Genomic DNA, 27,794 nt, shown 5'->3' with positions numbered 1-27,794 from the left:
CTTCCAAATCCAGACCTTGAGCAGGAATTTAAAGCTTTGTACTTACAATTTTCTTTCTCTTAAGTTCTCTGGTGCACTTAGGAGTACACAACCAACTCCATTATTTGCCTTCCTTAAAGTGTTCTAGGACAGCAACCACTTGGTCACCCAAAACCTTGCTTCGATTGATTGTAGATGTCTGTGGGTGTTAGCTGAGGTGATCTTCTTTCTCTACACTCCATAAACTACTTGTGTGCCCTTTTACATGGGCAATGTTAATTCCTTTAAATCCAATCATATCAAAGAACCAATCCCAGACTCTTCTGTTACTCTGGGATAAATTTTGGTCCAAATATGGAGGCAGAACTACTATTGGTATTATGAAATAAGAGATTTATTATGGAATTAAACTTTATCCAGTTGCATGAGAAGCTGCTCTAAAAAGATCAGAAAAATCACTAACCAGCTGTCTTGGAGTTGGGGCTTTCAGGAAGCTAAGCACATCTGACTGCTGGGGTAGAACTGGGAAGAGGGCTGGTGTTAGAAATCTATAAAAGTTTTTTGCTCTTCATGACTACTGCTTCTGTACCTCACAGTGAAGCATATGAGACTGGGTTGGAATCACTGTAGGTAAGCAGGACCAGCAGTTAAGGAGAGCTGGATGCAGAAATAAGGAGAGCAAGAACAAATGGGAACCTGTCCATTTGTTTGGTGCATTTGTCCCCTTGCCACCTCTGACCAAGGATGACCTTCAGAGTGGAACAGCTGTTGCTTCATTTCTACCTTGCATTTCATGCCAATTTCTCAAACTCTAACCCCAACCTAGAACCATACAAACAAAGTAAGTCTGGGAAAACTAGCTCCAATTTAGCCTTGATGACATTGTACAAAAACAGTAGATAACTACAAACTTTCTGTCTCCCTCCCTCTTCCTCCTCTTCCTCCTGCTTCTTTCTTTTCTTTCTCTATCCCTTCCTTCCTTGTTCTATCTTTCTTTCTGTTTTTTTTTTTTGTTTGTTTTTTCCATGCTACATGATTTCTGGGATCTTAATTCCCCAACCAGGGATTGAACCTGGGCCCATGGCAGTGAAAGCACTGAGTCCTAACCACTGGACCACCAGGGAACTCTCTCTTCATTCCTTCCTCCCTCCTTCCCTCCCTTCCTCCCTCCCTCCCTTCCTTCCTTCCTTCCTTCCCCTCTTTCTTTCTTCCTTTCTTTCTTTCACTAGGTAGACCACCAGTGTAACATTTCACACTGGGGGCTAGAAGGCATCCTTGTTTTGTTCCCCATCTCAAAGGGAAAGATTCAATCAAATATTTCACTATTAATCTGGTATGTGTTGTAGGTTTTTTTGTAGCTACCCATTTTCAGATTAAGGAAGTTCCCTTATGCTCTTCATTGCTAAGAAATTTTGAAAGACAAACTGATTCAAATTCCAATTTTACATTCTTGAAATAAATCAGCTTGGTCATAATATTTTATAATTTTTATTAGCTGTTTAATATGCTTTTGTTGGAGACACAATTCACATACCATAAAATTACCCTTTTAAAGTATACAGTTCAATGATTTTTGGTATATTCATACTTGTGTAACCAGCACCACTAATTTTAGAATACTTTTATTACTCCATTCTTAATATTTTTTAGAGATTAGACTGTAATTTTCTTTCTTGTAATGTTTTTATCTGATTTTAGTGTCAAATTTATGATAGTCTCATAAAGCCAGCTGGTAGTGTTCCATATATCTGTTTTCCTGTAAGGGTTTAGGTGAGATTGGCATTAATTCTTTTTTAGATATTTGAAATAATTCATCAATAAAGCCTTGTGGCCTGGAATTTACTTTGTTAGATGGTCTTTTTCTCCCAACAATTTTTTCACACTGTGTATACTTTTTATTGAAGTTTAACATATATTAAAGTGCACAATCTTATTAATTCAGTTCATTGAATTTTTACAAAGTGAACGCACCCATGTAAATAGCACTCAGATAAGACATAGAACATTATCAGCACCTCAAACTCCCCATCTTGCCCTTTCTCAGTTATTATCTTCCCAAAGTAACTATTATTCTGCCCTCTATCACCAAAGATTAACTCTGCCTCTTCTTAAATTTTATATTAATGGAACAAAAAGATGTGTATTCCTGTGTCCAGCTTCTGCTCAGTGTTATACTTAGGAGACTCATCTATGTTGTTGCATGTAGGATTAATTGGATCTTTTCTATTGCTATATTGTATTTAATTAATTTGTAAATTCAGCTGTTTAAATATCAGCAGTATTTCTTACAGGTACATATGCAAATCTATATAAGTTTGTGAATCTTTATATATATGCAAATCTATACATATTTATATGCATGCAAACCTATATAAATTCTTTATATTTCTATAAGTGGAATTTCTGGGTATAAATATATTCAGTTTTAGTAGATACTGCCAAAAGATTTTATAAAATGGTTGTACAAATTTACACTTCCACCAGAAGCATATGAAAGGTCCAGCTGCTCCACATCCTTTGAAACTTGTTATTTATCAATTGTTTAAATATTAGCTATTCTGGTGGCTCACTGTGGTTTTTAATTTGCAGTTTCCTAATGACTGATGCTGAGTACCTTTTCATACACTTATTAATGCCTGTTTAAAACTTTTCCCCAATGTTTACCTGTTTGTGTATCTCTTTATTGTTCTGTAGAAGTTCTTTACATATTCTCAGATTTTCCAATAAATGTAACACAAAAATTTTCTTCCAGGCTATAACTTGTCTTGCTGCTTTCTTAATGATGTCCTTGGTAATAGAAATACATTTTAATAATGTCTAATTCATGAGTCTTTTCCTTTCTAGTTACTGCTTTCTCTGTTCTACTTAAAAAAAAATCTTTGCCTATCATTTTATTTTTCATGTTTAAGTCTGTGATTCATCTCAAATTTATTTTTTGTATGGTGTGGAGTATGGTCAAAGTATTCATTTTTTGTGGTTTTTTTTCCCTGTTGGATAGACAATTAATCTAATAAAATTTATTTAAAAGGACCATTCCTTATATACCACAATGCCCATGAGTCAGGTGATGTGATTTGTGAATCTCATTCCAGAGAGGTTCTCTTCCTTTGGTTTATTTACTACACTGTTTTCATTTCTATAGAATTATATTAAGACATATCTGGTGGCTCATATCCTCTAACCGTTTACTTTCAAGATTTACATGGTAACTCTTGGCCCTTTGCATTTCCATATAAAATTTAGAATCAGCTTGTCAGTTTACACACACACACACAAAAAATCCTGCTTGAATTTGTATTGAGCTTCTGTTGACTCAGTAGATCAATTTGTGGACCATTAACATATTTACGTTTTTGAGTTTTAAATTCATGAACATGATATATCCCTCCATTTTTGAAGTCTTCTTTAATTTCTCTTAATATATTCCAGTTTACATTATAGAAGTCTTGAACATCATTTATTAGATTTATTCCTAGATATCTTTTTCAAAATTTTATTTTCTAATTGTTTATTTCTTAAACATGCAATCATTTGACCTTGAATCCAGCAATTTTGCTAAATTTTCTTTTAAATTCAATAGTTTATCTGCCTATTCTTTTTGATATGCTGCATAAACAATCATGTCATTTGTGAATAATTATCATATTTTTAAATTCTTTCCTTTCCTGTATCTTTTATTTATTTCTTTTATTTTATTGCATTGGCTAGAAACTCCAGTACAATGTCGAATGGAAGAGATAATATTGGTTTTACATACTCATTATAAAGCATGATATTTCCTGTAAATTTATGGCAGATATCCTTTATCAGATTAAGGAAATTCCTTTTGCTATCTAATTTGCTGAAAGATTTATCATGAATGTGTGTTCTAATTTATCACTCTGCATCTATTAAGATAGTCATATCTATTTTTCCTTTACTTTGTTGATGTTTTGTATTACATTGATTGATCTTTGGAAAGCTAACCAGCTTTGAATTACTAGAATAAATCCATCTTGGTCATGATGTGTTATATATGATTATCTTGTGTGTGGTGTATGTGTTTGTGTGTGTGTGATTGCTAATATTTTTTTATTCAAGTATTGTACGACTGGTTTAATATTTTTAAATTAGTCAATGAAATTCCTATTTTGACCATTATACCATCCTCTGTAAGTACTGCTGTGTTCAGTTTCTTAATATTTTGTTTAGAAAATTTGCATTTATGTTCTCAAGAGATGTTGAACTCTAATTTATTTTTTTCTTTTAATGCCCTTGTCAGGTTTGGGCATCAAGATTATGCTAGTCTTATAAAATGTTTTGGAAAGTATTCATTCTTTTCTATTCTCTGGAATTATTTATGTAACATTAATATTATTTTTCTTTATATCTTTGCAATAATTCAGCAGTAAAGCAATCTGGATGTGAGTTTTTGTTGTTAGGTTTTTAATTACTGATTTAATTTCTTCAATAACTCTAAATTTTTTAAAGATTTTTAATATCTTATTTAATAAGTTTTAGTATGTTGTGCTTTTTAAGGAATGTATTTCATTTACATTTGCTAAGTTATTGGTATAATGTTGTTCATTATATCCTCTTATTATATTTTAACGTGTATGGGGTCTGTACTGATATCTCTATTTTAATTCTTGATAATGGTAACATTTTAAAATTTCTTTCTCTTGATTACTTTTACTAGGCATTTAAAATTTTTTCTAAGATTTTTTTGAAAAACAACTTTTAACTTAATCTTCTGTAGTGTATAACTAGTTTCTATTTTATTGATTTCTGATTTATTATTTCCTTTCTGATACTTTCTTCGAGCTTAATTTGGTGTTCTCTGTTCATTAATTCTTGATATGGAAGCTTAGATAATTTTGTTTTGGCTTTTATTTTTTCTAACAGATATATTTAAACCTGTAAATTTTTCTCCAAAATTGCTGTACTTGCTTCCCACAATCTTCATATTTTCATTACCATTATACAGAAAAATTGTCTAATTTTCCTTTTGATATCTTCTTCTATCCATAGTTTATTTTAAAGTGTGTTACTTAATTTTCAAACACTTGGAGATTTTTTAGTTATCATTCTTTTGTTTTAATCCTTTGAAACTTTTTGAAACATGTTTTATAGCCCAGAATATGGACAGTTTTGGTAAAATGTTATATATGCCTTTGAAAAGAAGGTGTAGTTGTTTTATGTCATTTTCTATAAATGTCTCTTAGGAAAGTATGATTTACTGTGTTTTTTTTCCTCCACTTGTTCTCTCAGTTATTGATGGGAATGTGTAAAATACCTGTGTTACTTTCCTAGGGCTGCCATAACAAATTACCACAAATTTAGTAGCTTTAAACGATAGAAATTTATTCTCTCATAGTTCAGAGGTCAGCAGTCCCAAAATCAAGGTGTCAGCAAGCCTGTTTCCTTTTCCTGGGAGAAAAAATCTGTCCTATGCCTCTCTTCTACCCCTGGTGGCTGCTGCAATCCTTGGCATTCCTTGGCTTATAGATGCATCACTCAAATATCTGCCACTATTGCACATTGCCTTCTCCTCTGTGTGTGTGTCCCCTTCCCTTCTGTCTCTTACAAACACTCTGGTCTTTAGATTGAAGATCTACTCTGTTAATCCAAGATGATCTCATCTCAAGATCCTTAACTTAATTATATCTTCAAAGACTCTTTTTCCAAATACGTTCACATTCACAGGTACCATGCGTTAGGACATGGAATATCTTTTTAGGGAATCACCATTTAAACCACTACAATCACCAAATATGACTGGATTTGTCTGTCTCTCCTATCAGCTATAGGGATTTTTCTTTATGTAATTTAAAAGCTATGTTATTACATACATGAAAATTTTGAATTATTATATTTTCCTGCTTAATTGACACTTTTATCATAATGAAATGTCCCTCTTTACCTTTCATAATATTTCTTGCCTTAAAATCTATTTTGTATGATATCAATATAGATACAACAGCCTTCTTTTTTTGTTTCCTGTTTTTGTATTACATATGTTTCAGATCTTTTACTTTCATCCATTCTTTGTTCTATATTTAAAATTTACCTGGGAATTCCCTGGCAGTTCAGTGGTTAGGACTCTGTGCTTTCACTGCTGAGAGACTGGGTTCCCTGGTCAGAGAACTAAAATTCCACAAGCTGCCCAGCACATCCAAAAAATAAATAAAAATAAAGTAAAATAAAATAAAATTGATCTCTTGTAAACATCATATACTCAGATTTTGTTGTTTCATTCAGTCTGAAAATCTTTGCTTTTAGTTAGAATGTTTAGGACATTTCAGATTAATATAGTTACTGATATAGTTAGGTTTAAACTAACTACAGTTATAGGTTAGTTAGTTATAGTTTTCTCACATTTTAAAATTAATCAAGTATTTTTATTATTCTATTTTTTTCTCCTCAAGAACATTTTAGTTGTACTTTATTTTCTTATTAATGCTATCCTAGAGACTCCAATATAGATCCTTGATTTATTATAATCTAATTAATTATAACATACTATTATATAATCTAATTTATTATAAATAATGCTTTTTACCACCTCCCAAACAATGCAAGAACCATAGCAGTTTAACTCCATTGATGCTCTCCTGCCATTTTCTACTGTTTTTTTTACATATATTATATATCTCACAAGACAGTATAGTTGCTGCTTTTATAAAAGTGGTATTTATTTATATTTATCTACACATTAACTCTTTCTGTTACACTTCCTCTCTATTGCAGTTCTATCAGTTCTATGTGACACTATTTTCCTTCAGCCTAAAGAATTCTTTCTAAGCATTTTTGTATTACAGGTCTTCTGGCAATAAATGCTTTAAACATCTTTCTACGTATGGTTCCTCTGTTACTCTTTTGTCTATTTACGATCCTTTTGTCAATCTGTGTTATGTCCTGGATATTTTTTTCTGTCCTAGTTTCCAGTTCATTGATTTTTCTTCAACTGTGTCTAAACTGCAACTAATCTTATCCAAATTCTTAATTTCAGTATCAAATGCCCCCTCCTGGTTCAACTAACCTTCCCAGGGGGGAAAAGTAGCCCAAATGCTTGGCTCTCACCTGAATTTGAACCTTCTATGAAACCAGTTTGTTAGCACCCTGATGCATTCTGTATGTTTTATATTTTACCCAGCATTTTTTCTCTGTGGGTGAGATGGGTGGAGTGATGTTTGATTTGAACTACTGAGATTACCATTACCAGAAGCAGAAGCTTCCTAAAGAATTTTCATTTTTAATTTTAAGTGTTTTGGAATTTTGGTTGATGTTACTTAGTTCCAGTTATATAGTGTTAGAACAATACAATTTTTTCTAACTATGTCCTACTATGTACTAGTCTTACTTCTAATTTTTAAATGTATTTAGCTTTTTTTTTGGTGGACTACTATATGATCACTTTTACATGGGTATAATATTATGATATCAAACTTAGCCTTGATAAAATGGGTTGCTAGGTTCTCTCCTTTACCTCTTGTGAAACACCTGAAATTACATTTAGAAGTATATATTACTTGAAACTGTGATAGAATTATATGTGAAATTTTTTCTTCTATTTTTACAAGTTTCTTGGTCTATTCTAGCTTTCTATATCTGCTTTAATGAATATTAGTAATTTATATATCCATTTATCATTTAGATTTCCAAAATGTTTAACATCCAGTAGTCTACAGTTTCATAAATATTCTCATGTTTACCCAGATATACTCAAATTCTACTTAGGTATGTCCACCTAAATTACAACTTCATAAAAACTTGTCTACATTAGCAAAGATTAAAAGCAAATAATGAAGGTAAAAATAGTTACAATTTAGTGACTCATTTGATTTCTCTCACTAGTTATTTTAATTCACTGCTTTCCCTTTTCCCAGGCATTCCTTGTGGGCCACCCCCAGCCATCGCCAATGGAGATTTCATTAACACCAACAGAGAATACTTTCAATACGGAACAGTGGTGACCTATCGCTGCAATCTTGGGGAGAGAAGGCAGAAGCTGTTTGACCTCGTGGGGGAGCCGTCAATATATTGCACCAGTGAAGACAATCGAGTTGGCATCTGGAGTGGCCCTCCCCCTCAGTGCATTGCACCTAATAAATGCACGCCTCCAGTCATTGAAAATGGAATAAGGATGTCTGAGAACAAAAGCTTATTTTCTTTACGTGAAAGCGTGAGGTTTAGGTGTCAGCCTGGCTTTGCCATGAAAGGACCCTCCACTGTTGAATGCCAGGCCCAAAACAAGTGGGGGCCGAAGTTGCCCAGCTGCTCCAGGGGTGAGTCTGACTGAGGCTTTGAAGGAGCTTACAAATGACGTGAGTTGTAGGAGGATCAGGAGGTTAGTGTCGGTTCTGCGGGGAGGATGTGAGGTGAGCAGTGTGGATGGGTAAATTTTCTTGGGAGGAAACACTAAATAAAGCAGGTGTGTATGTATGTGTGTGTGCATGTGTATGTGCTCAAACTCAGAAGCAAAGATAAATCTGGGCAAAGAATGTAAAATTTCCTTGGGATGTCACTACTGACATCATCATCTTTCAGTTCTTTCTTTTTTTCAGTTAAAATAATATTTTTTTAAAAAATTTATTAATTACTCTTGAGTACTGTAACTGCTATGACATAATGACTGATTCTTCTTGTTAGGCACCGCTATATAGTCTATGGATTCATTTAATTTTTATTAAATTAAATTTATTTATTTATTTGTTTATTTTTTGGCTGCATTGGGTCTTCATTGCTGCACGCAGGCTTTCTCTAGTTGCAGTGAGCAGAGGCTACTCTTTGTTGCGGTGCGTGGCAAGCTTCTCATTGCGGTGGTTTCTCTTGTTGTGGAGCACAGGCTCTAGGCATGTGGACTTCACTAGTTGTGGCACGCGGGTTCAGTAGTAGTGGCTCGCAGGCTATAGATCGCAGGCTCAGTAGTTGAGGCGCATGGGCTTAGTTGCTCCGCGGCATTTGGGATCTTCATGAACCAGGGCTTGAACCTGTGTCCCCTGCATTGGCAGGCAGATTCTTAACCACTGTGCCACCAGGGAAGCCCCACTTAATTCTTAAAGACATGAAGTAGTTACTATTCTTTCCATGTTTTACAGAGAAAGTGAGTCTTAGAGAGGTTAGATAACTGTCCAAGATTAAATAGATACTAACTCTGTGAAGACAAGAACCCAAGCCTACCTGACTCCAGAGCCAGGGAAATCGAAAGCTACTCTAGCTATTTCAAGGAGTGAGGGATTTAGTGCAGGTACGAGATTATAAAGGTGTTAAAAGGGCGGGAAGAGCAAAAGGAGGCAGGCAGTGTTACCAGAGCTCAGGGGGCTGCCATTCCTCCTGGACTAGAGCAAAGGCACCTGCACTCACTGAGCATGTATTTCCTCCAGCTGCTCATGCTGCAGAAGCTGCTGCTGCTGCCAGAACGTAGCTGAGGTTGCTGGAGCCTGCAGTCATTGGCATTGATAGAATTAATGTTGCTGCTGCTAAGGAAGAGCCATCAGTTGCCACTTCCTGAGCCTCCTTTACAAGAAGAATGACTTCTATCATCTTCCTACCTTTTAATTTAGTATATATGCCTCCAATTGTCAGAGCTTAACCAGGACCCAGCTGGCAAGGAAGATTAGCAGTTGTACTTTCAGGCTTCTGGCCCCAGCAGTCAAAGGAGAATGCAGAAGTGTAAGGCTGGGAGTCAACAGAGATTTAACCAGCACAGCGCTTAAATGATCACATCACACTGCACTTATTAATCAAGGCAAAGAGGGGGGTGATGAGCTCTAAAATTGGGTGTCACAGCATCAGAGTATTTACAAAGTCCTTAAGGAGGTCATTTATTCTAGTCAAATGTCCCATTCTATACTTGAGAAAGCTGAAGTCCAGAGAGAGAAACTGACCTGATCTAAGCCAAAATGAAATGACCTTTCATGTTACTACAGTTTTATATAATTTAGGAGATTCAAGTGCATTCTGATTCTAAATTCAAACCAACTGTAAAGAGACAGAGGCTCAGTTACAACATATGGTATGGAATATGCACTCTCATTGTGAGGGCTGTAGGTTTTTTAGAAGATTTCATTCAATGGTTGCCCATCTTCTCATTGGAATGAAGTGAATGGTTAAGCAGGACCTGGCCCTGTAGAGTGCAGAAAGGAGACTTATCTTCTCCACCAACCCACGTCAGGTGGCGTGACCACTGGAGAGGAGCTGGAAAGAGATGAGAAGAGATATATGAATCTTGTTTGTCACAGCAGAGTGTGATAGGTGATTGGGAAATCTGTTGGATGAGATTTGGGCTCAAGCTTTCCTTATTGCCAAAAAGGTGGATATAAATTGGTGGTGCCAATAAAAATTAAAATAAAAATATAAAATTAAAAATCCATCAATAGGGACTTCCCTGCTGGCGCAGTGGTTGAGAGTCCGCCTGCCGATGCAGGGGATGCGGGTTCATGCCCAGTGTGGTAAGATCACACATGCCGTGGAGCGGCTGGGCCCGTGAGCCATGGCCGCTGAGCCTGCGCATCTGGAGCCTGTGCTTCGCAACGGGAGAGGCCATAACAGTGAGAGGCCCGTGTACCGCCAAAAAAAAAAAAAAAAAAATCCATCAATCTAACAACTGTGTACTAAGTGAACAATAAAAGGAAGAATTGTGGAGGGGAACTGTTTGTTGTGTCATCTTAGGTGTGTACTTCAGATGGAAAACCATGAACTGAAGATGTCTCAGTTCTAGTCACTGTCTTGCAGTGTATCAGTTCTATGACTTTTCACAAGACTCTCTCTCTCTCTCTCTCTCTCTCTCTCTCTCTCTCTCTCGGTCTCTGTTTCTGTTCAATTTTGCCATCAATAAAAGGAGAGGGTGTTAGTCTACCAGATTTTTAAAAACAAATAGATTTATGCTGTTGATTGTCTTAGCCAGTTTACCACTGAGGAAAAGTTATTTTCACACAATTAACAGCACTTTGGTTCTCTTTCCCTAGTATGTCAGCCACCTCCAAAAGTCCCGCATGGTAAACACACCCCAAGCCACAAGAACAACTTTTCTTCTGGACAGGAAGTGTTCTACAGCTGTGAGCCTGGCTATGATCTCAGAGGGGCTGCTTCTCTGCATTGTACGCCCCAGGGAGACTGGAGCCCGTCAGCCCCCAAATGTGCAGGTGCCTATGCTGTCATCTTGTATGTGGATCAGTCTCTTTGTCCCTCACAGGAACATCTCACTCCTGTGTGTGTGTGTTTTTTTTTCCTAGTGAAATCATGTGCTGACTTCCTGGACCAGTTACCTAATGGACATGTCCTCTTTCCACTTAATTTCCAGCTTGGAGCAAAAGTATCCTTCGTTTGTGATGAGGGGTGAGTGTGAGTTTGCCTGGCCCACTGAACACTGAAACTGAGGTTAATTCAAAAAGGGAAGGTTTAGTGTGATTTTTAAAATAGGAAATACTCAGGGATGTTAAATTTGAGGAGTGTATATGGGAAGTTAAGAGTAAGGAACAGGTGGAACTAATAACATAAGATATGAAGGAAAAACTGAAACGGATATTAAATGGCATGCTTAAACACAAATACAACTACTGTTTAAGAGTATACATAGGTGACACATTAAGTGAAAAAATCATATTTTCCAAGCAAAGAAGAAAAAGAGTTATTTGGAGAGCTCCAGAAAAAGTTTGATATGTGACAAAAATCTTATTAAAAAATAAGATCATTTAAGAATTGTTTCAGAAAAAATTTTAACCATCAAAAGTGAATTTTGTAATAAGAGAGAAAGTATAAGAATAAGCATTTTTAATCCAATCATATATCACCTTGTTGATAACAGGCCAAGGGCTCTGAAATGGTATTATGGTGGCTGATATTAAAGTTTCAAGTAAGGTCATTCACTGGACCTTACACAGCATGCACATCTCTACATGGGACGTATCAAGCATGGGCAACAAAGTACCTGACCTCAAAATGTTCCAAAGAATCCTTGACAGGCACCATATAATATTTAGGAGAATTTTGTACAAGAGTCATTTCCAATCGCCTTTGGTTTTTCCCCCCAGAATATTCACGCTTACTCTTCCGTAGCCCAGCGTGCTGTTGTGAGCCTTCTGCATAACCATCACAAATATAGAGACAAAAGAACAATCTTTGTTCCCTTTCCAGTTATTCTCTGCTTGTCCAGTGCAAACTGGGAGCTGTTTTACTAGCTGTTCCAGTGCAGTGTCATCACTTGGAGGATGTTTTATTCCAATAATGACTATGAGTAGATTTATCAGCTTTACCGTGGGATGCTCAGTGAGAGACAGATTTCTCTGAGCCTAGGTCCAGGATCACGGAGATGGCAGCTATGCTACACCTGCCTTCTTCAACTTAGGCTGGGACTATATTATGTGACCAAGTGACTGTGCTTTGCTGTTCTCCCTCACTGGAAGCTGTGACTTTTCCAGATTGATGTGGCCTCTGAAACTCTGCCACCTGCTGGTTTCAGATCCTCAAAATGCTGAGATTTTTGCAAATGGAATGGCATTTTGGCTTAAGCAGCTCACATATTCAGCACTATTTTCTTCCTTAGATTCCACTTAAAAGGCCGTTCTGCTAGTTACTGTGTCTTGGTTGGAATGGAAATCCTTTGGAACAGCAGCGTTCCTGTGTGTGAACGTGAGTAGAAGGGATAACACTTCAGGCCAATCTCTCCCTTTAATCTATTTGGTAATTTGACCCATGGCCTCCCCAGCCGTGGTTCTACTATTTTCTAATCTAAATTATTGATAAATAGTTGCTTATTTTAATAGTATTTTATTGTGGATCAGTTTGTTGTGATGCACTTTCTTTTGCATCATGTGTCTCGAGAACCATCTGATCAGTCTCTGTCATTTAGAATTCTTTGTATTACGTGATAAATCCTGCTGTAATTTGTCTCTGAATCAGGAGAGATTAGCTAATGTGAAGCTTTCACAAATTTCTTCTTTCCTTCCTCCCTTCTTTCTTTTTCTTTTTTATGCCATCAAGGTGAAGTCACTCTACAATATTCCTGTCTATTTGCTAATATAGAAATATGAAACATTCACTCATTCATACATCCAATTATTTATTGAGCACATACTATGTGCTTGATGTTCTTCCAGGCACCGGTGTTACAGCAGTGAACAAGATGAGCAAATTCCCTGTTGCATGTTATTTATACTCAAGTGGGGAGATGTACAAGAAAGAAAATTAATTAAATCTTATGGAGATGATAGGTCAGAGCAATGCAGAAATGAGGGGAAAGTGGGGAACAGCATTACACAGGGTGAGCAGTTTAAGACTCCTTAAACTCTCAAAACTTATATCTAAATAAATTATGCTGAAAGATTCAGAAATAATAGGCTGATTAAGAAATGAGTCTCCTATACGCAATGTCACCACTGATTTCTCCTAGTCTACCCATTGGTATTTTCCCCAATAGAAGATAGGACTTTGCCTCATCACTTGATCCTAAAGATTGGAAAATATATAAATTATAAAATAATCCAATTTTACTAAAATGTTTATGTTGCAAGAAACCTGCTCAGTTATCCTGTGATGCATTTTATGGTAAAACTTTATAAAAAAAAAAAACTTCTGTATAGATCCTGTCATCCAAGAAACCCAACTTTCATTGAAGCAACGTGACAAATGGCTGTCCACTGGCCTGGGTTAGAGCTCAGTTATCGATTGTACTATTTCTCTTATTTTTCATGACTCTTTCTAATTTAAGTAGCTTCTTCCAAATCCCAAGACTAATAAGAAACACTAAATAGAAGTAAGGAAAGGACTGTTTAAACAGACAAGCAGATACCAGAAAGAAGTAACAATTTGAAGCCTGACGGAAAGTAGAGAAATAAAAATAATAATAAACAATCCCATGCATCAAAAAAAAACAATAACAAAACAGTATGGATCATTTAGAATTTTTACAATGAACCACGTATGTTTCAATTCATTGTGACAGCACTACTATCATAATCGATTGATGGTCACTATGGGTAAGTTATTAAGGAAAGGTTTCATATGATTAGGTGATTAGTACATATGGAATACATTGTAGAAATATTTCCTGAGAATGTAAGTTCCTTGGAGAACAGAGACTTTATCTGTGCTCTTCACCATTTCATCCAGCTGGCCCTGAAGAGTGGCTGACACAGAATAAGTGCCCAATGTGTTGATTAAATGAATGAGTTACTCTCCAATAGATACTTTTCCTTCTTTAAAAGTTTTGGTACGTAATTAAAGGTGTAAAGTTTCTATCATCCAGAAAACTTAAAAGTCTGGAAGATTCAGGATAGGCAAATTCTTTTGTACTTTTTCAATTTAAAAAAATGGGATTGAAATCTCACTTCACTTAGTCCATTCGGTGTTTTTAGGTAGTACCAACCATAACACCCAATGACTATAGATTACCTCTGGTGAAAACTCATGAATGAAACTTAGAGCTTTTGCCTTCTTTCCAGAAATCTTGTGTCCAAATCCTCCTGATATCCTTAATGGGAGACACACAGGAAAACCTCTGGAAGTCTTTCCTTTTGGAAAAGAAGTCACTTACACATGTGACCCGCACCCAGAGAGAGGGATGAACTTCAGCCTCACTGGGGAGAGCACCATCCGCTGTACCAGTGACAGTCAAGGGAACGGAATTTGGAGCAGCCCTGCCCCTCGCTGTGGACTTCCGGGTTAGTGCGCACGCTACCCTACATTTCAAATGGATTCAGAATATCTAAACCAGACTCTCCAAGTTTCCGTAATTACAATGTGGTGTTTATTTGTGCACTCGATACAATTAAATGCCAAATCAATAATAAATGGTTTTAAGATACATCAACATGTAAGATTCTGATGATCTTTGCTTCTAGAGGGCTGGTGAAAAGAGATGGAGGAAGTGGGTGGCGGTTCTAGTTCTAATTAGAATTAGAAGGAAAATGTTTTCAAAGCATAGGAACTGAAAGCAAATACCTATGAACCTTAACTAGCATAAGTTGTACCATCTTCACAGGTTTTGGAGAGAAGCACAGACCAGCAGAGAACAAAGCCTGACAAAATCGCTTTTAATTACCTATTTGTCCAGAGACCACTGTGTGTTCTCTCTGAAAACTGGGCTGCATTGTAAACAAAACACAAAGATTCTTTTAGCCAGTATGGGCTAAGTTCTAAGTTAAGATAAGGCTTCCTTGCTCCTCAGCCCCGCACTAATTTCAGCTGTTGCAGTTTTCCCTCTTTGGTGGAAAGAAAAAGCAAAGCAATGTGAACTCAAGGGAAAAATGCAAAATAGAGTGTTTATTTCTAAGGTCTGGAGGAGGTATCCTAAGGTAACCAATACCACTATGACACCCACACTCAGGAAGTTGAAGACGGAAGGGGAAAGTAAATTGTCGAAGCGACCCTAGTCCCGGCATAACATACGGACTGCTGAGGAACTGTGAAATAAAAGAGCAGTTCTGAAAGGAAAGGGACCAAGAACGGATATTCAGAAGTCATTTTTGCCCTCACTCTCCTTCTGTAACACCATGGCTTCAGCTTGGGGTGTCCCTATGAGCCTGTTTACAAACACAGACACCTAGTTCAGATTCAGTGAATCGGCAGTGAAAGGCAATCTTCCCCTAAGTTCTATGACTTTTTTCAACAGTACCCTATGCTGAGATGGCAGTCCTAGTTTTATCAGCTAGATTTTTTAGACTGGAGACCTGCCAGACCATCTTCATGTGTGATTTGGCCTTAGGTAGTAGACTTTAGTCATAAGGGGGACTCCTTGAACTAGAAGCTAGTATAGCTAATATTCAAGCTCTAAAATAAAAAGAAACAGGCAATATAGATGGTTGTACTTCCTGTGAAGCCACCTTGAAAATCAGCCAAATTTTCATATTGAGAAAAATCACTTAATTATATGTTAAAGAAATGAGAAATTGGTTTGCAAGTCTTCATACAGAGAATTATCTGGGTGCAGAATTGGCTCTAGCATAGCTTTTACTATCTGAAAAAATAATTGAAAGGGAGGTGGAGGACAGCTGGAATAGAAACTAAAAGAGAAGTTATTGTCAAAACCAAGTGGAAACGATTTCTATTTTTCCAAACATATACACTTTTTTAATTTCATACTACTTGAATCCAAAGTGAGTTTTCACTTCTCAAACCTAGAGCTTTAGGTGTAGGGGCTTGGAGCTAAAGCTAGAATTGGACTCAACATATACTTTACACAATGTTTCTGTTTTTGTTTTGTTGTTGTTGTTTTTATTTTGAAGAGATGCTGTTTATTTCCTTGTTGTGTTGAATTGGCCAGCTTAGGAATCAGACCTAGAAATTTGGTGGCTGCTTCCTAGTTTCAAAAAACACCTTGAGTTCTCCATTCTTGCTTGTAAGCGTGGGTTTTGATACACTGAAGTACAAAGAAACCAGACCAGGTGTGACCTGGGCAGAAACACTCCTCTGTCTCCCTAAAAATGTGAAAAATGAATTGGAGCTGTCTTTTACAGTAAATGATATGAGTAAAATGCCCAGATAGCAAAATAGCCTTCCGATAGTATATTTTCTAATGGGCACATGCTAATGGAAATTTCCCTTCAAAGATTACAAGGAAATTATCTTTCCACAACGAAAAGTTTCTTTTGTTCTGATATCAAATCTAACAAGAAAGAGAAAAGGAAGAATGGCATTGGATATCTTTTTGTTAACTCTGATGTTCTTGATTTTTTGGTCTCTAGGTCACTGTAACACCCCAGATCATTTTCAATTTGCCAAGTTGAAAATCCAGACCAATGAATCTGAGTTTCCCATTGGGACATCTTTAAAGTATGAATGCCGCCCTGAGTACCACAGGAAGTCATTCTCTATCACGTGTCTACAAAACCTCACGTGGTCAAGTGCCAAAGATGTCTGTAAACGTGAGTAAGCCCTGCATTGGAGCGTTCCTATGTTTGTCAAAGTATCTATAGGATCTTATTTAATTTCTCCAAATTTTAAAGATAAGAAAACTTTGTCAAACATGTTCACATAGGTGGAGGTAATAGTTGGTCTTGTAGGTCACCCCTAATTATTGGTTGAAATGCTTGTCTCCTGAGAATGTTTCAAGGAATATTTGCAGGAGAACTCCATTTTTTTAATGGGGTAGTGAATAATGAATTACTCCAGATCAGGAAAAAAATGTGTAAGGAGACATAAACTGTTTGAATAACCAGGTAATACAAACTTTTATACTGGTGGGATATAAGGCCACAAATGACCTTTCTATTTAGATAAGAGATTTGAGGCAAAGACAGGTGAGATTTAGAGGGGAGGTCTCTTTGAAAGTGGTGCTTAGTGGGTGGCTGATCCTGAGGCAGTCTGGTGAGGTTCCTCAAGGTGGCAAAATCTGTAGACCCATCAGAATTGCATATGCTCTTCAGAAAGCTACAGTCAGGTGGGGACTGACTTGTTATACACTAACAAAAGTTTAAATTACTCTTCCTGGCTCCAAAATTCTCTTTCTTTCCCAAGGTAAATCATGTAATACTCCTCCAGATCCTGTGAATGGTGTGGTGCACATAGATACAGACACCCAGTTCGGATCCAGAATCAATTTTTCTTGTAATAGAGGGTGAGTGGGCAGGAACATCTCTTGGTTCAAGAGTTCCAGGCCAGCGATACTACCTTCTGGTCATATCTTGGAAAAGAGGACTAGGCTATTACCATCTGTTCTCAAGAAGCTTGAACGTAGGTGTTTAACTGCTAATTGAAATGGACAAAGGTATGCTAAGATTTGAGGGGAAATCTGTCTCCTTGCTGGAAGCCAGGGCAGTACGTACAAGAAAAGTGAGGTATTCACCAGGTAGAAAGGAAGAAAATGGGGGGAGGGCATAGTCAAACCGTACAAACAGCGCTTGCCCAGAGCAGACATTGCTGAAAGAAGGGGAAGGCCACGGAGCCACTGTGTAGAAAGCAGATCTTATAAGGTAACTGCACTATTCATTTGCTAGGGCTGCCATAAGAAGTAGGACAAAGTGGGTATCTCAGAACAGCAACAAAAATTGATTCTCTCAAGGTTCTGGAGGTTACAGGTCCAAAATCAAGGTGCCAGCAGGACATGTTCCCTCCAAAACCTCTGAGGGACGATCCCTCCTTGCCTCTTCCAGATTATGGTAACCTCAGGGCTTCCTTGGCGTGTGGCGCATCACTCCCGTTTCTGCCTCTGTCTTTCCATAGCCATCTTCATTCTGTGTCTGTGTCTTCACATGGCACTGTCCTGTCTGTGTGGGTCTATGTCCAAAGTTCTCTCTTTTTTGAGGACTCCAGTCATATTGGATTAGGGCCCACCCTAATGACCTCATCTTAACATGATTATATCTGCAAAGGCCCTATTTCCAAATAAGGTCGCATTCATGGGGATTGGGGGCTAGGGCTTCGACATACTTTTTGGGGTACACTGTTCAACCCATAACAGAGTCCCCTGTGAAAATGTCAGACATAAAGTGTTTACTGGGCGGCAGTCCCACCCACAAGGGTGCTTACCCTTGCTCAGTCTCAACCTCACTCCCAGTGGGAGCAGCTGAACCAGTTAGAGAATATGGGCTAAATTTGCACTGCCATGATAAACACTGAAAAGGAACTTGTAGCCTTCAGCATATTTGCTAAGCAAGGCCTTACAGCATATTTGCTAAGCAAGGCCTTATAATCTGACAAAGTGAAATTAGAGTAAATCTAAACACTCTGTCTTTCTCCGAGCATTTTTAAGTACAATCTATAAATTCTCTGTCTATACCCTCTTTATATTATATTACGGAATAAGAGTGAACCTCTCAATGGCATAAAATAGAAAACCGTTGAGCTTATGATATGTTACAGGAAATTAATGTAAAAAGAGCAATCTGAAAAATTGGAAGAAATGTCCTCTTACAAAATAGAGTTACTTCCAAGAAATAAGAGAAACTTTTAGAGAAATCTAAAACGTTTTTACGTTTTTAACAAGATCCAGTTGCACGCTGTTTACGTTTTTAACAAGATCCAGTTGCACGCTGTTTCTGTGAACCTAGTTAGGAAATAGAGAATGTTTGCATATGAATGAAAAACACAATTGTCAAACTAAAGAAAAATTCTGTGATAAACACACTGAATATTGTAGAAAATTAAAGCAGAGGGTAAGAAGATAAATTAAATTCTCCCAGAATTAAGTGGAAAAGGATGAAGAAGAAGAGAAAATATGTCTAAAAGAGTACTGGGATTCAAATTACATGTAACAAAAATTCCAGAAGGGAAAACAATAAGCCCATATTTAGCCATCACTAGGGAATCATCTGTATTTCAGGGATCATGAAAAAAACCTCAAGAATGCAGAAAGGAAATTAATAAACTATAATAGCTGTGCAGGAAATTAATTTGTATTGATATCACATTGATCCTTCACATCACTAAATTGCAGAAGATGGAGTTTCTAATGAGCTAAGCTAGTATTCACATCTAGAGGCTACAGATGTACAGTAAAGGATAAGCAAGGACCTAAAAATCACACCTGTGTACTTTACAGGAAGTATACTTCCCGGGAGAAGGAAAAAGATAAACTCAGGCAATCCATAAGTATTTTCTTAAAGGATAATGATAAATACTGGTGAGGTAGAAAATTGCCAAAAATCAAACAAAAGAAAAACAAATTTTTTAAAAAGTTCAAATATTTTCAACAAACTTATAAAACTTAATACAATGACAGAACTAATTGTTAAAAAGTGAAACTTGAGAATGTAATCATAATCTAATAACAATTTCTGAAGTCATAAAATATATCCGTAAAACTAGAAAAGAGAAGAAAGCAAAAAGAAAAACATAGTCTAGACATTTAGTACATAGGAGATGGGTAGACTTTATATATTTTGACACCAAAATTGAGAAAATAGGGTTGAATACCTGTGTTATGTATGTATTGGGTTGGCCAAAAAGTTCGCTTAGGTTTTTCCAGAGGATGTAGCGGAAAAACCTGAACGAACTCTTTGGCCAACCCAATACATAACGCATGAAATGAAATTTCGAAGGAACAAAAATCAGTTATTTAGCTTCCAAATTATTAGAGCAACTAAAAGAGGTTCACCTATCTGTTTCATGTAGCAAATGAGAGGGAAGAAAAAGGAATAGCATGGACTATATCCATCTCATTCACCAGAAATAAGCCCCCTTATATTAGGGGCAGATCGGCTGTATTCACTGCTATGTGCTTACCACTGAACATTATGAAGGAACATTATGAACTGATGACAAAATCAAGATCAACCATACCATGTAGTTCAGTAAATTTGAATGGTTTAATATCCCTGTTGAAAAACAAAAGTTTCCAAATAGGATCAAAAGCATCACAAATCTTGTTGTATGTACAAGAAACATGCCTAAACTAAAATGACGTAGCAGTGTTAATATACAATATGTATATTTATGTATATCAGGAAAATGCAAAAAGAAAATTAAGTAACAATAATAATATAAGAAAAAACAGATTTTAAGAAGAAAATTATCAGGCAGGTCTACAAAAGTATTGTTTTATTTAGGTACTGGGTACAATCCAAAATGAAACCAAGAAATGAAGAAGCAGAGCGAGCCATGAGGAGTTAGAGAGGAAATATTCCTTTCAACAGTGAGAGGATAGAAAAAGAGAAATAAGAAAAGTCAGATAAAATAGGTGGAGTTTAGGCTAGTCCTTGAACTTCTTTCAGATTGTAGCCTTTCAGATTTGCCATGCATGTATGCATGCTGAGGAAATTGATGGGATGTGTATACAGCATGCCTATTTTTCATTTTTGGTTTCAGGTATCAACTCATTGGTCACTCAACTGCTGAATGTATCATCTCAGGCAGTACTGTCTTTTGGGATTCAGAGCCACCAATTTGTGAACGTGAGTTGAAATCTCTAGCCCCATTTATTCCATGCTCAATCCTACAGTTGGCCCCTAGAATTACAAAGGATAAATTTCATCCCTTTTGGCAATAGTATCCTTCTGATATTTGAAGAAAACACTCCTACCCTTAAAGGTGCTCACAATGTTCCAAGCTTCTAGTTCCTCCTGATTTTTCCTTATCCTAGGGTATAATTTATTTTAAACAATAGTTTGGAACTCATTTAGAAGAGCACCCAAATTCTTCTTTTGTCGGTTGAACACCTTCCAGGTTGAAGATTGTTCTCTTTAGTGAAGTAAATGAATACAAGGTTAGTGAAAGTGCCTTCCTTCCTGTCTGTCAAGTCTTAATCCCAGGTCATCTGTTCAAGCCGTGGGCCCTCCCTGCTCTCTTATTCTTTGTCTGGACAGTGATATGCCATCTTTCCCATGAGTTGTTTGGAATATGAACTTTCTACACTTCAGGGCACATAGAGAAAGGAGCAGTTGCAAATGAACAAAGAACATAAAGATATAACCCTGGGTTTGGTGATAATGTAAAAAAATGAGCTCGGTGCTTTGTGACCAGCTAGAGGGGTGGGACAGGGAGGGTTGGAGGGAGACGCAATAGGGAGGGGATATGGGGATATGTGTATACGTATAGCTGATTCACTTTGTTATACAGCAGCAACTAACACAACAATGTAAAGCAATTATACTCCAAAAAAGATGTTAAAAAAAAAAAGAAATCAACACTCTCCAACTCAGCTGATAGTAGGATAAGTGGTAATGAATTTTCTAACAGGCCAGTACACAGTATGTATCAAAAACCTTAACTGTACACAAGCCTTTAATCCAGAAATTCTACAGTTCATGACTTTAAAAAATCACCGTGGGTTTTTGCGAGGATTGATGTACAGATGTTACCTATATTATTATTTTATGATAGTGAAAAAGTCAAAAGAATCTAAATATTGTGCATATTTCCAAACAATGTTCTGGAAATAATCTACAAAATAATAATCTTATAAAGGTACACGGAATGTGTTCTAATAAAAAAAGTTTAAAATATGCTGGAATGCATTTGACAAGAGAGAGAACACTTTCAAATGGAATCAGTTAGTATGTTTGTACTCTGAAATATTACTTAGGCAACAAAGATATTTTAGAAGAAAAATATGTGTGTGTGTATATATTAAAGATTGTACATTAAATAGTTAATAGTGATTCCTTCTGGGTAATGGGCTTAAAGGTGATTTTTATTTATATTTTATAAATTTTCTACAATAAAGATGCCACTTCTTAAATATTTTCTTAAGCAAAAATAAATAAATAAATAAAAGTATCTACTTAGATATCAAAGTATCTTCTTTGATTTATTTAAAAATAAATGAATAAATAAAAGTATCTACTTTGATATCTACTTTGATATTTTATATGCTCTGGAATGATTTAAACTGCCTAGAAATTATGTGTTACTTGAATATTAGATTAAATTTGTCAATAAAATTATCTGTGCTTTATACCTTTATAGCAGTAGTGTTTTTGATATTTTTTTCCACTTCTTCTATATGCTACCTTTTCTTGAGTCAATATTGGCAAAATATATTTTTATTTCTAACATACTCATTTTCAAGATTATTAGCATAGAGTAGATAGATATTCAGTTATTTTTATTACTTCTGAATCTGTGATTGTTGTTTGTCATGTGTAATATTGTGTGTTTGTTTATTTTTTATTAGTTGTACCAGAGCTTTTGGTTTTTATTTATTTGATAGACTATATTGTATGCTATACCACATTAATAACCAATAGAATTAATCCAAATGCCCTCTACAGAGAAAGAATTGAATTAAAAATAGTTAAATAACATATAAATTCTCACTTAAAAGGAGAAGTATGTGGACTATAATAATACATGGATACATTTATTGAAATAGCATTAATTGAGAAGAGCAGAGGTCATAATATTGTGGCTATCTAATCTGCGATTGTGTAAAAACATGTCTGTACATTAACAAATATTAGACAAGAGCAGAAGTGTTCTGAATAGTGACATTTTGATCATTTTTTAATTTGGTTACCAAAATTCATAATTGAATACAACTTTAAGAAACTGAGGTTTTATCTTGCTGTCCCTTTTCCCAGGCATTCGTTGTGGGCCACCCCCAGCCATCGCCAATGGAGATTTCATTAGCACCAACAGAGAATACTTTCAATACGGAACAGTGGTGACCTATCGCTGCAGTCTTGGAGAGAGAAGGCAGAAGCTGTTTGACCTCGTGGGTGAGCCGTCAATATATTGCACCAGTGAAGACAATCGAGTTGGCATCTGGAGTGGCCCTCCCCCTCAGTGCATTGCACCTAATAAATGCACGCCTCCAGTCATTGAAAATGGAATAAGGATGTCTGAGAACAAAAGCTTATTTTCTTTACGTGAAAGCGTGAGGTTTAGGTGTCAGCCCGGCTTTGCCATGAAAGGACCCTCCACTGTTGAATGCCAGGCCCAAAACAAGTGGGGGCCAGAGTTGCCCAGCTGCTCCAGGGGTGAGTCTGACTGAGGCTTTGAAGGGGTCTACAAATGATGTGAGTTTTAGGAGGATCAGGAGGTTAGTGTCAGTTCTCGGGGGAGGATGTGTGGTGAGCAGTGTGAGTAAATTTGGGGCAAGGAAGCACAAAATTAGGAAAATGTGTGTTTGCTCTTGTGTGTAAGTGCCTTCATTTTGAGAAGCAAGAGTTTAATTATTCAAGGAAGGAGACATTTGGGACTCTCGTATTGAGGAATTCTGAAGGCAAAGTACCAGCTCCAATATCTCTCAGTTGTATTCAAGAATGATGTGGACTTTCTGGCCAGCTGTATAATAATCTTGTTTACTCTTTGCAACACTCCTTTGAAATAGTGCTATCCTTATATCCATAGGACAGTGAAGTTAGCTTGGTCTTTCAGAGGTTAAATAAGTTGTCGAAATTATGTGCTACTTAAGTGGCATATCTAGGAATAGAATGCAGTGTGTCAGCCCCTAAAGTTGAATGCTCTGGTTCTTGACAGAACTTTGCTTTACAGAATTCTACTTTTATCAGCATCTATCACAGAAAGAAACTGGCTTATGAAGAAAGATATCATAGCCTCAGAATAGTGACAAAGACTTTAGGGTTTGTTTTCGTCCACCTCCTACATTTTATCATTAGAAATCTGAAATTGAAAGTGCAAGTAACTTGCTCAAAGCCAAACAGATTTTTCATTCATCTTTAATTAGATACAGGTTAAGTTAAAGTTCAAATGAGTTCTAATGCCCCTAGCACATACCAAAAGGACTGTGAATAGAGGCAGCCACACCTTGAGTTGAATATTCTCTAAGAAATGTGTCCTGTCATTACAAGGACTGGCTTATTTAGGGGATTTTGTTCTCAATGGATGGTCTTGTCTTATGCCAATAGCTGGCATAAGAAGGACTGTAGAAGTGGATTGGTAAATATTGTGGTTGATACTAGGGACAGAGAGGGAGCTTACAGTTTTTCCGCCAACCCATATCAGCCTTGTACAACCAATGAGAGGGCAGCTGGGAGGACAAACAGATACAGTATGGGTAATTACTACACTTTGATCATAGAAGTGTGAAAAAAAGAGATAAGGGGAAATCTGTTACAGGTTTAGGCTCAGGTGACCTTCTCATTACCTGAAAGATGAGGCTGTAAATTGTATTGCCTTTCTAGCAAATATGTGAGTTGGGTAGCCCACCAGTACTAGTGACTCTATTCTAGAGAGCCAGCAGTGGAAGAAGAGACAGCATGCCTGGTGGACTAATGAATGTATTTTAGAACTTGTGCTGGGAAGGACTGGGTTCTAATTCTCTACCTCGTACTAGCTGTGAGGTTTTGGGCTACATCTCTTCCCTATCCTTAACTTCCACATTAGTAAAACAAGGGGATTGGAGTATCATTTGACTTCCTTTGTTATACCTGTACTCCCTTAATTATGATTCTCTAACTGTAACTGACAGGTACTTTACTGTTCTTTACCCAGTATGTCAGCCACCTCCAGAAGTCCTGCATGGTAAACACACTCCAAGCCACAGGAACAACTTTTCCTCTGGGCAGGAAGTGTTCTACAGCTGTGAGCCCGGCTATGATCTCAGAGGGGCTGCTTCTCTGCACTGTACGCCCCAGGGAGACTGGAGCCCAGAAGCTCCCAGATGTGCAGGTGCCTATACTCTCTTCTGGTTTGCAGATCAATCTCTTTGTCCCTTACATGGCAGTCTTACTCTTGTTTTGTTTTTTTTTCCCTAGTGAAATCATGTGCTGCCTTCCTGGACCAACTTCCTAATGGACATGTGCTCTTTCCACTTAATTTCCACCTTGGGGCAAAAGTGTCCTTCATTTGTGATGAGGGGTGAGTGTGAACTGGAAAAGAGACCAGGGCCACACTGCCAGATGCTGATATGCTGATGTCCTGGGCAATGGGTTTTATCCAAAAAGGAGGCTGACTAATGGAGAAAAAGTACTAAAAGAGACTAATATCTCAAACAGTGATTGGGAAGTATGGTAAGAACCAGATGGACCATGAACAGATGCTTAAAAAGGAAAAGTGGTAAATATACTGAACAGCAGAAACATAACAACAGAACTTGAATATTTAGGTGGAACATTAAGTGTTTGGATAAAATGGATAAATAGTAATTTGTAGGCATGAAGAGAGAAATATTCCAGAGGTTAAGTTCGATATATACGAATGAAAGTTATTTATAAGACAGATGACATGCAAGGATTGTGTCAGGAAATTTTTAAACCAATCATTAGTGGCATTTGGAATAGGAACAAAAGAGTAAGCAGAAGTATTTTTAATCTGTAATAATTACATATCATCTAATTAGTATTAGGCTGTGTTGAAAGAGCATGAAGACTGCTGTTCATATTTCAAGTAACATCATTAACTCTTCGTGTGAATCTAAATGATCTTGATATTATGTTCCAACACCATTGGCAGATAAAAAGCATGGACAATAGAGCAGTTGTTCTTAGTATATTCCAAGGACTCTTGACAAGCATCAATTACCAGTCACCCAATAAAGACCCAGAGGCAATTCAGGAGCCACTGGTCTGACAATAAACCAGATGTTTCAGGATGATTGTACTCCAAGGAATCCTGTCTCCTCACCGTTTCTTATTTTTCCTAGATAATTTGGCTTTACTCTTCAGTAATCCAGATATGTCAGAAGTCTCATTCAGGAACATTCCAAATGTATTGGCAAAAGGAACAGTCTCTGATATCTTTCCTCATGTTCTCTGATTTGCTTAAATCAGGAGTTGTTTTCCTCCTGGTCTACTAAAAGAGGAAAATGCCACGCTTTGCATTAGAGGACAAAGTTTCTCCTAATGACAAAAGGGGGCTTGTCAGAGAGCAGTCAGGGTAAGATGGTCTCCTGAAGGTCCAGGACCATACTAAGGAAATGCCTATGTTTTTTGTACCTTCTTCAGTTCAGGCGAGTCTGATTACTGAGCTTTGACAGGTGTCATTGCTTTGTCCTCATTGGAAGCATCAATTTTTTAAAATGTTTTGGTTTCTGAGCCTCTATCAGCTGAGACACAAAATGGACTGAGCTTTTTCTTTCATTTGGGATTTAACCTAGGCATTAAATTGTGTTTTAGCAGAAGAGAAGTAGCTGAGATCTGTCAATGGATGGAAGAGAGAAATGGTGTGCTCATCCAGTCACTACTGCTTTTTGTTCCTTAGGTTCCAGTTAAAGGGAAGCTCGGCCAGTTACTGTATCTTGGTTGGAACGAAAAGCCTTTGGAATAACAGTGTTCCTGTGTGTGAACGTAAGTAGAAAGAATATCTGTTCAGGTCTGCATCTTTCTCCTTGTTTTTTTCATTTTCTTATTGCATTTTACCACATGAAATTATCTAATGTCTGTCCCTCTGTTTATTTTGTTTTTGATACAAATATTTATTGTTGAAATAGTTACAAAGAATGTTTTTTTGGGGCAATAAACCTGAACATCATGGGCTTTGTGTGTCATTCTATAAATATTTATAAACGTACTATGTGCTATAAATGGGAAGAAATGCTTCACAGATGGGGAGAAATTTATGGCCTGAAGCTTTGTCAAATGTTCCCTTTTTCCTTCTCAAAAATGATAGTCACACTTCAGCTTTTTTTTATCCTTTCTTCAATCATCAATCCATCATATACACATTCTTTCAACAGATTTTTTTTTGAGTAACTACTATGTGCCAACCAGTCTTCTAGATACTAGGAATATGCCTGTAAACAAGACAGACTAGGTCCCTGCTCCAATGTTGTTTATATTCTTGTGCAGGGAGAAAGGCAAAAAAAAAAAAAAAAATATATATATATATAAGAAGTAAACAAGCAAACACATAAATAGACAATTTCAAATAATACTAAGTGTTATTAAGAAAAGAACAGGGTAATGCAAAAAATAGTTGTGTAAATGGGAAAAAGGAATTCCAGAAAAAAATTGCTTCCATTTAAAATAAAATGATTAAGGAAGAAAAAGAGAAAATAACATTTGAGCATTGATGAAAATTGATTGATTACCAATGTGCAAAGATAGAGGAAGAACTTTCCATGCAGATGGAGCAGAAACTACAAAGGTCCAAGGCAGAAGTGTTCCTGGCATTTTCTTTGAAAAGCCTGCTCCTGACATTTCTCAGAAGTCAACATGGCTGATGTTCAGTGAGCAAATACAGAAGTATACAGGAGCAATAAAAGAGAATAACTCTATACTCTGTAAGAATTTAGGTTTTCACTCTAAGCAAGATGAAAAGCCATTGGAGTATTATGAGTAGAAAAGTAACATGATCTAACTTTTTTTTTTTTTTGTGGTACACGGGCCTCTCACTGTTGTGGCCTCTCCCGTTGCAGAGCACAGGCTCCAGACGCACAGACTCAGCGGCCATGGCTCACGGGCCCAGCTGCTCCGCGGCATGTGGGATCTTCCCGGACCGGGGCACGAACCCATGTCCCCTGCATCGGCAGACGGACCCTCAACCACTGCGCCACC

At 36.8% G+C, this 27,794-nt stretch overlaps 1 protein-coding gene across 1 annotated transcript in view; it reads left to right on the top strand.

Moving 5' to 3' along the window:
• LOC116760667 (complement receptor type 1-like) overlaps nucleotides 1–26,752 on the top strand; it is a 67,817-nt gene extending 41,065 nt beyond the window's left edge. Inside the window, exons 5-16 of the mRNA XM_032645876.1 lie at nucleotides 7,848–8,246; nucleotides 10,929–11,105; nucleotides 11,196–11,298; nucleotides 12,506–12,591; nucleotides 14,403–14,621; nucleotides 16,644–16,823; nucleotides 17,416–17,515; nucleotides 20,704–20,789; nucleotides 22,917–23,315; nucleotides 24,793–24,969; nucleotides 25,056–25,158; nucleotides 26,500–26,752. Coding sequence (XP_032501767.1) covers nucleotides 7,848–8,246; nucleotides 10,929–11,105; nucleotides 11,196–11,298; nucleotides 12,506–12,591; nucleotides 14,403–14,621; nucleotides 16,644–16,823; nucleotides 17,416–17,515; nucleotides 20,704–20,789; nucleotides 22,917–23,315; nucleotides 24,793–24,969; nucleotides 25,056–25,158; nucleotides 26,500–26,593 — 2,123 coding nt within the window. The 3' untranslated portion in view covers nucleotides 26,594–26,752. The remainder of the gene's footprint in view (nucleotides 1–7,847; nucleotides 8,247–10,928; nucleotides 11,106–11,195; nucleotides 11,299–12,505; nucleotides 12,592–14,402; nucleotides 14,622–16,643; nucleotides 16,824–17,415; nucleotides 17,516–20,703; nucleotides 20,790–22,916; nucleotides 23,316–24,792; nucleotides 24,970–25,055; nucleotides 25,159–26,499) is intronic.
• Nucleotides 26,753–27,794: the final 1,042 nt, after the last annotated feature.

Source organism: Phocoena sinus, chromosome 1, assembly GCF_008692025.1.
Source record: "Phocoena sinus isolate mPhoSin1 chromosome 1, mPhoSin1.pri, whole genome shotgun sequence".
Classification (NCBI taxonomy): domain Eukaryota; kingdom Metazoa; phylum Chordata; class Mammalia; order Artiodactyla; family Phocoenidae; genus Phocoena; species Phocoena sinus.
The sequence above is the reverse complement of the archived record's forward strand: the minus strand, read 5'-3'. Positions and strand labels throughout refer to the sequence as shown.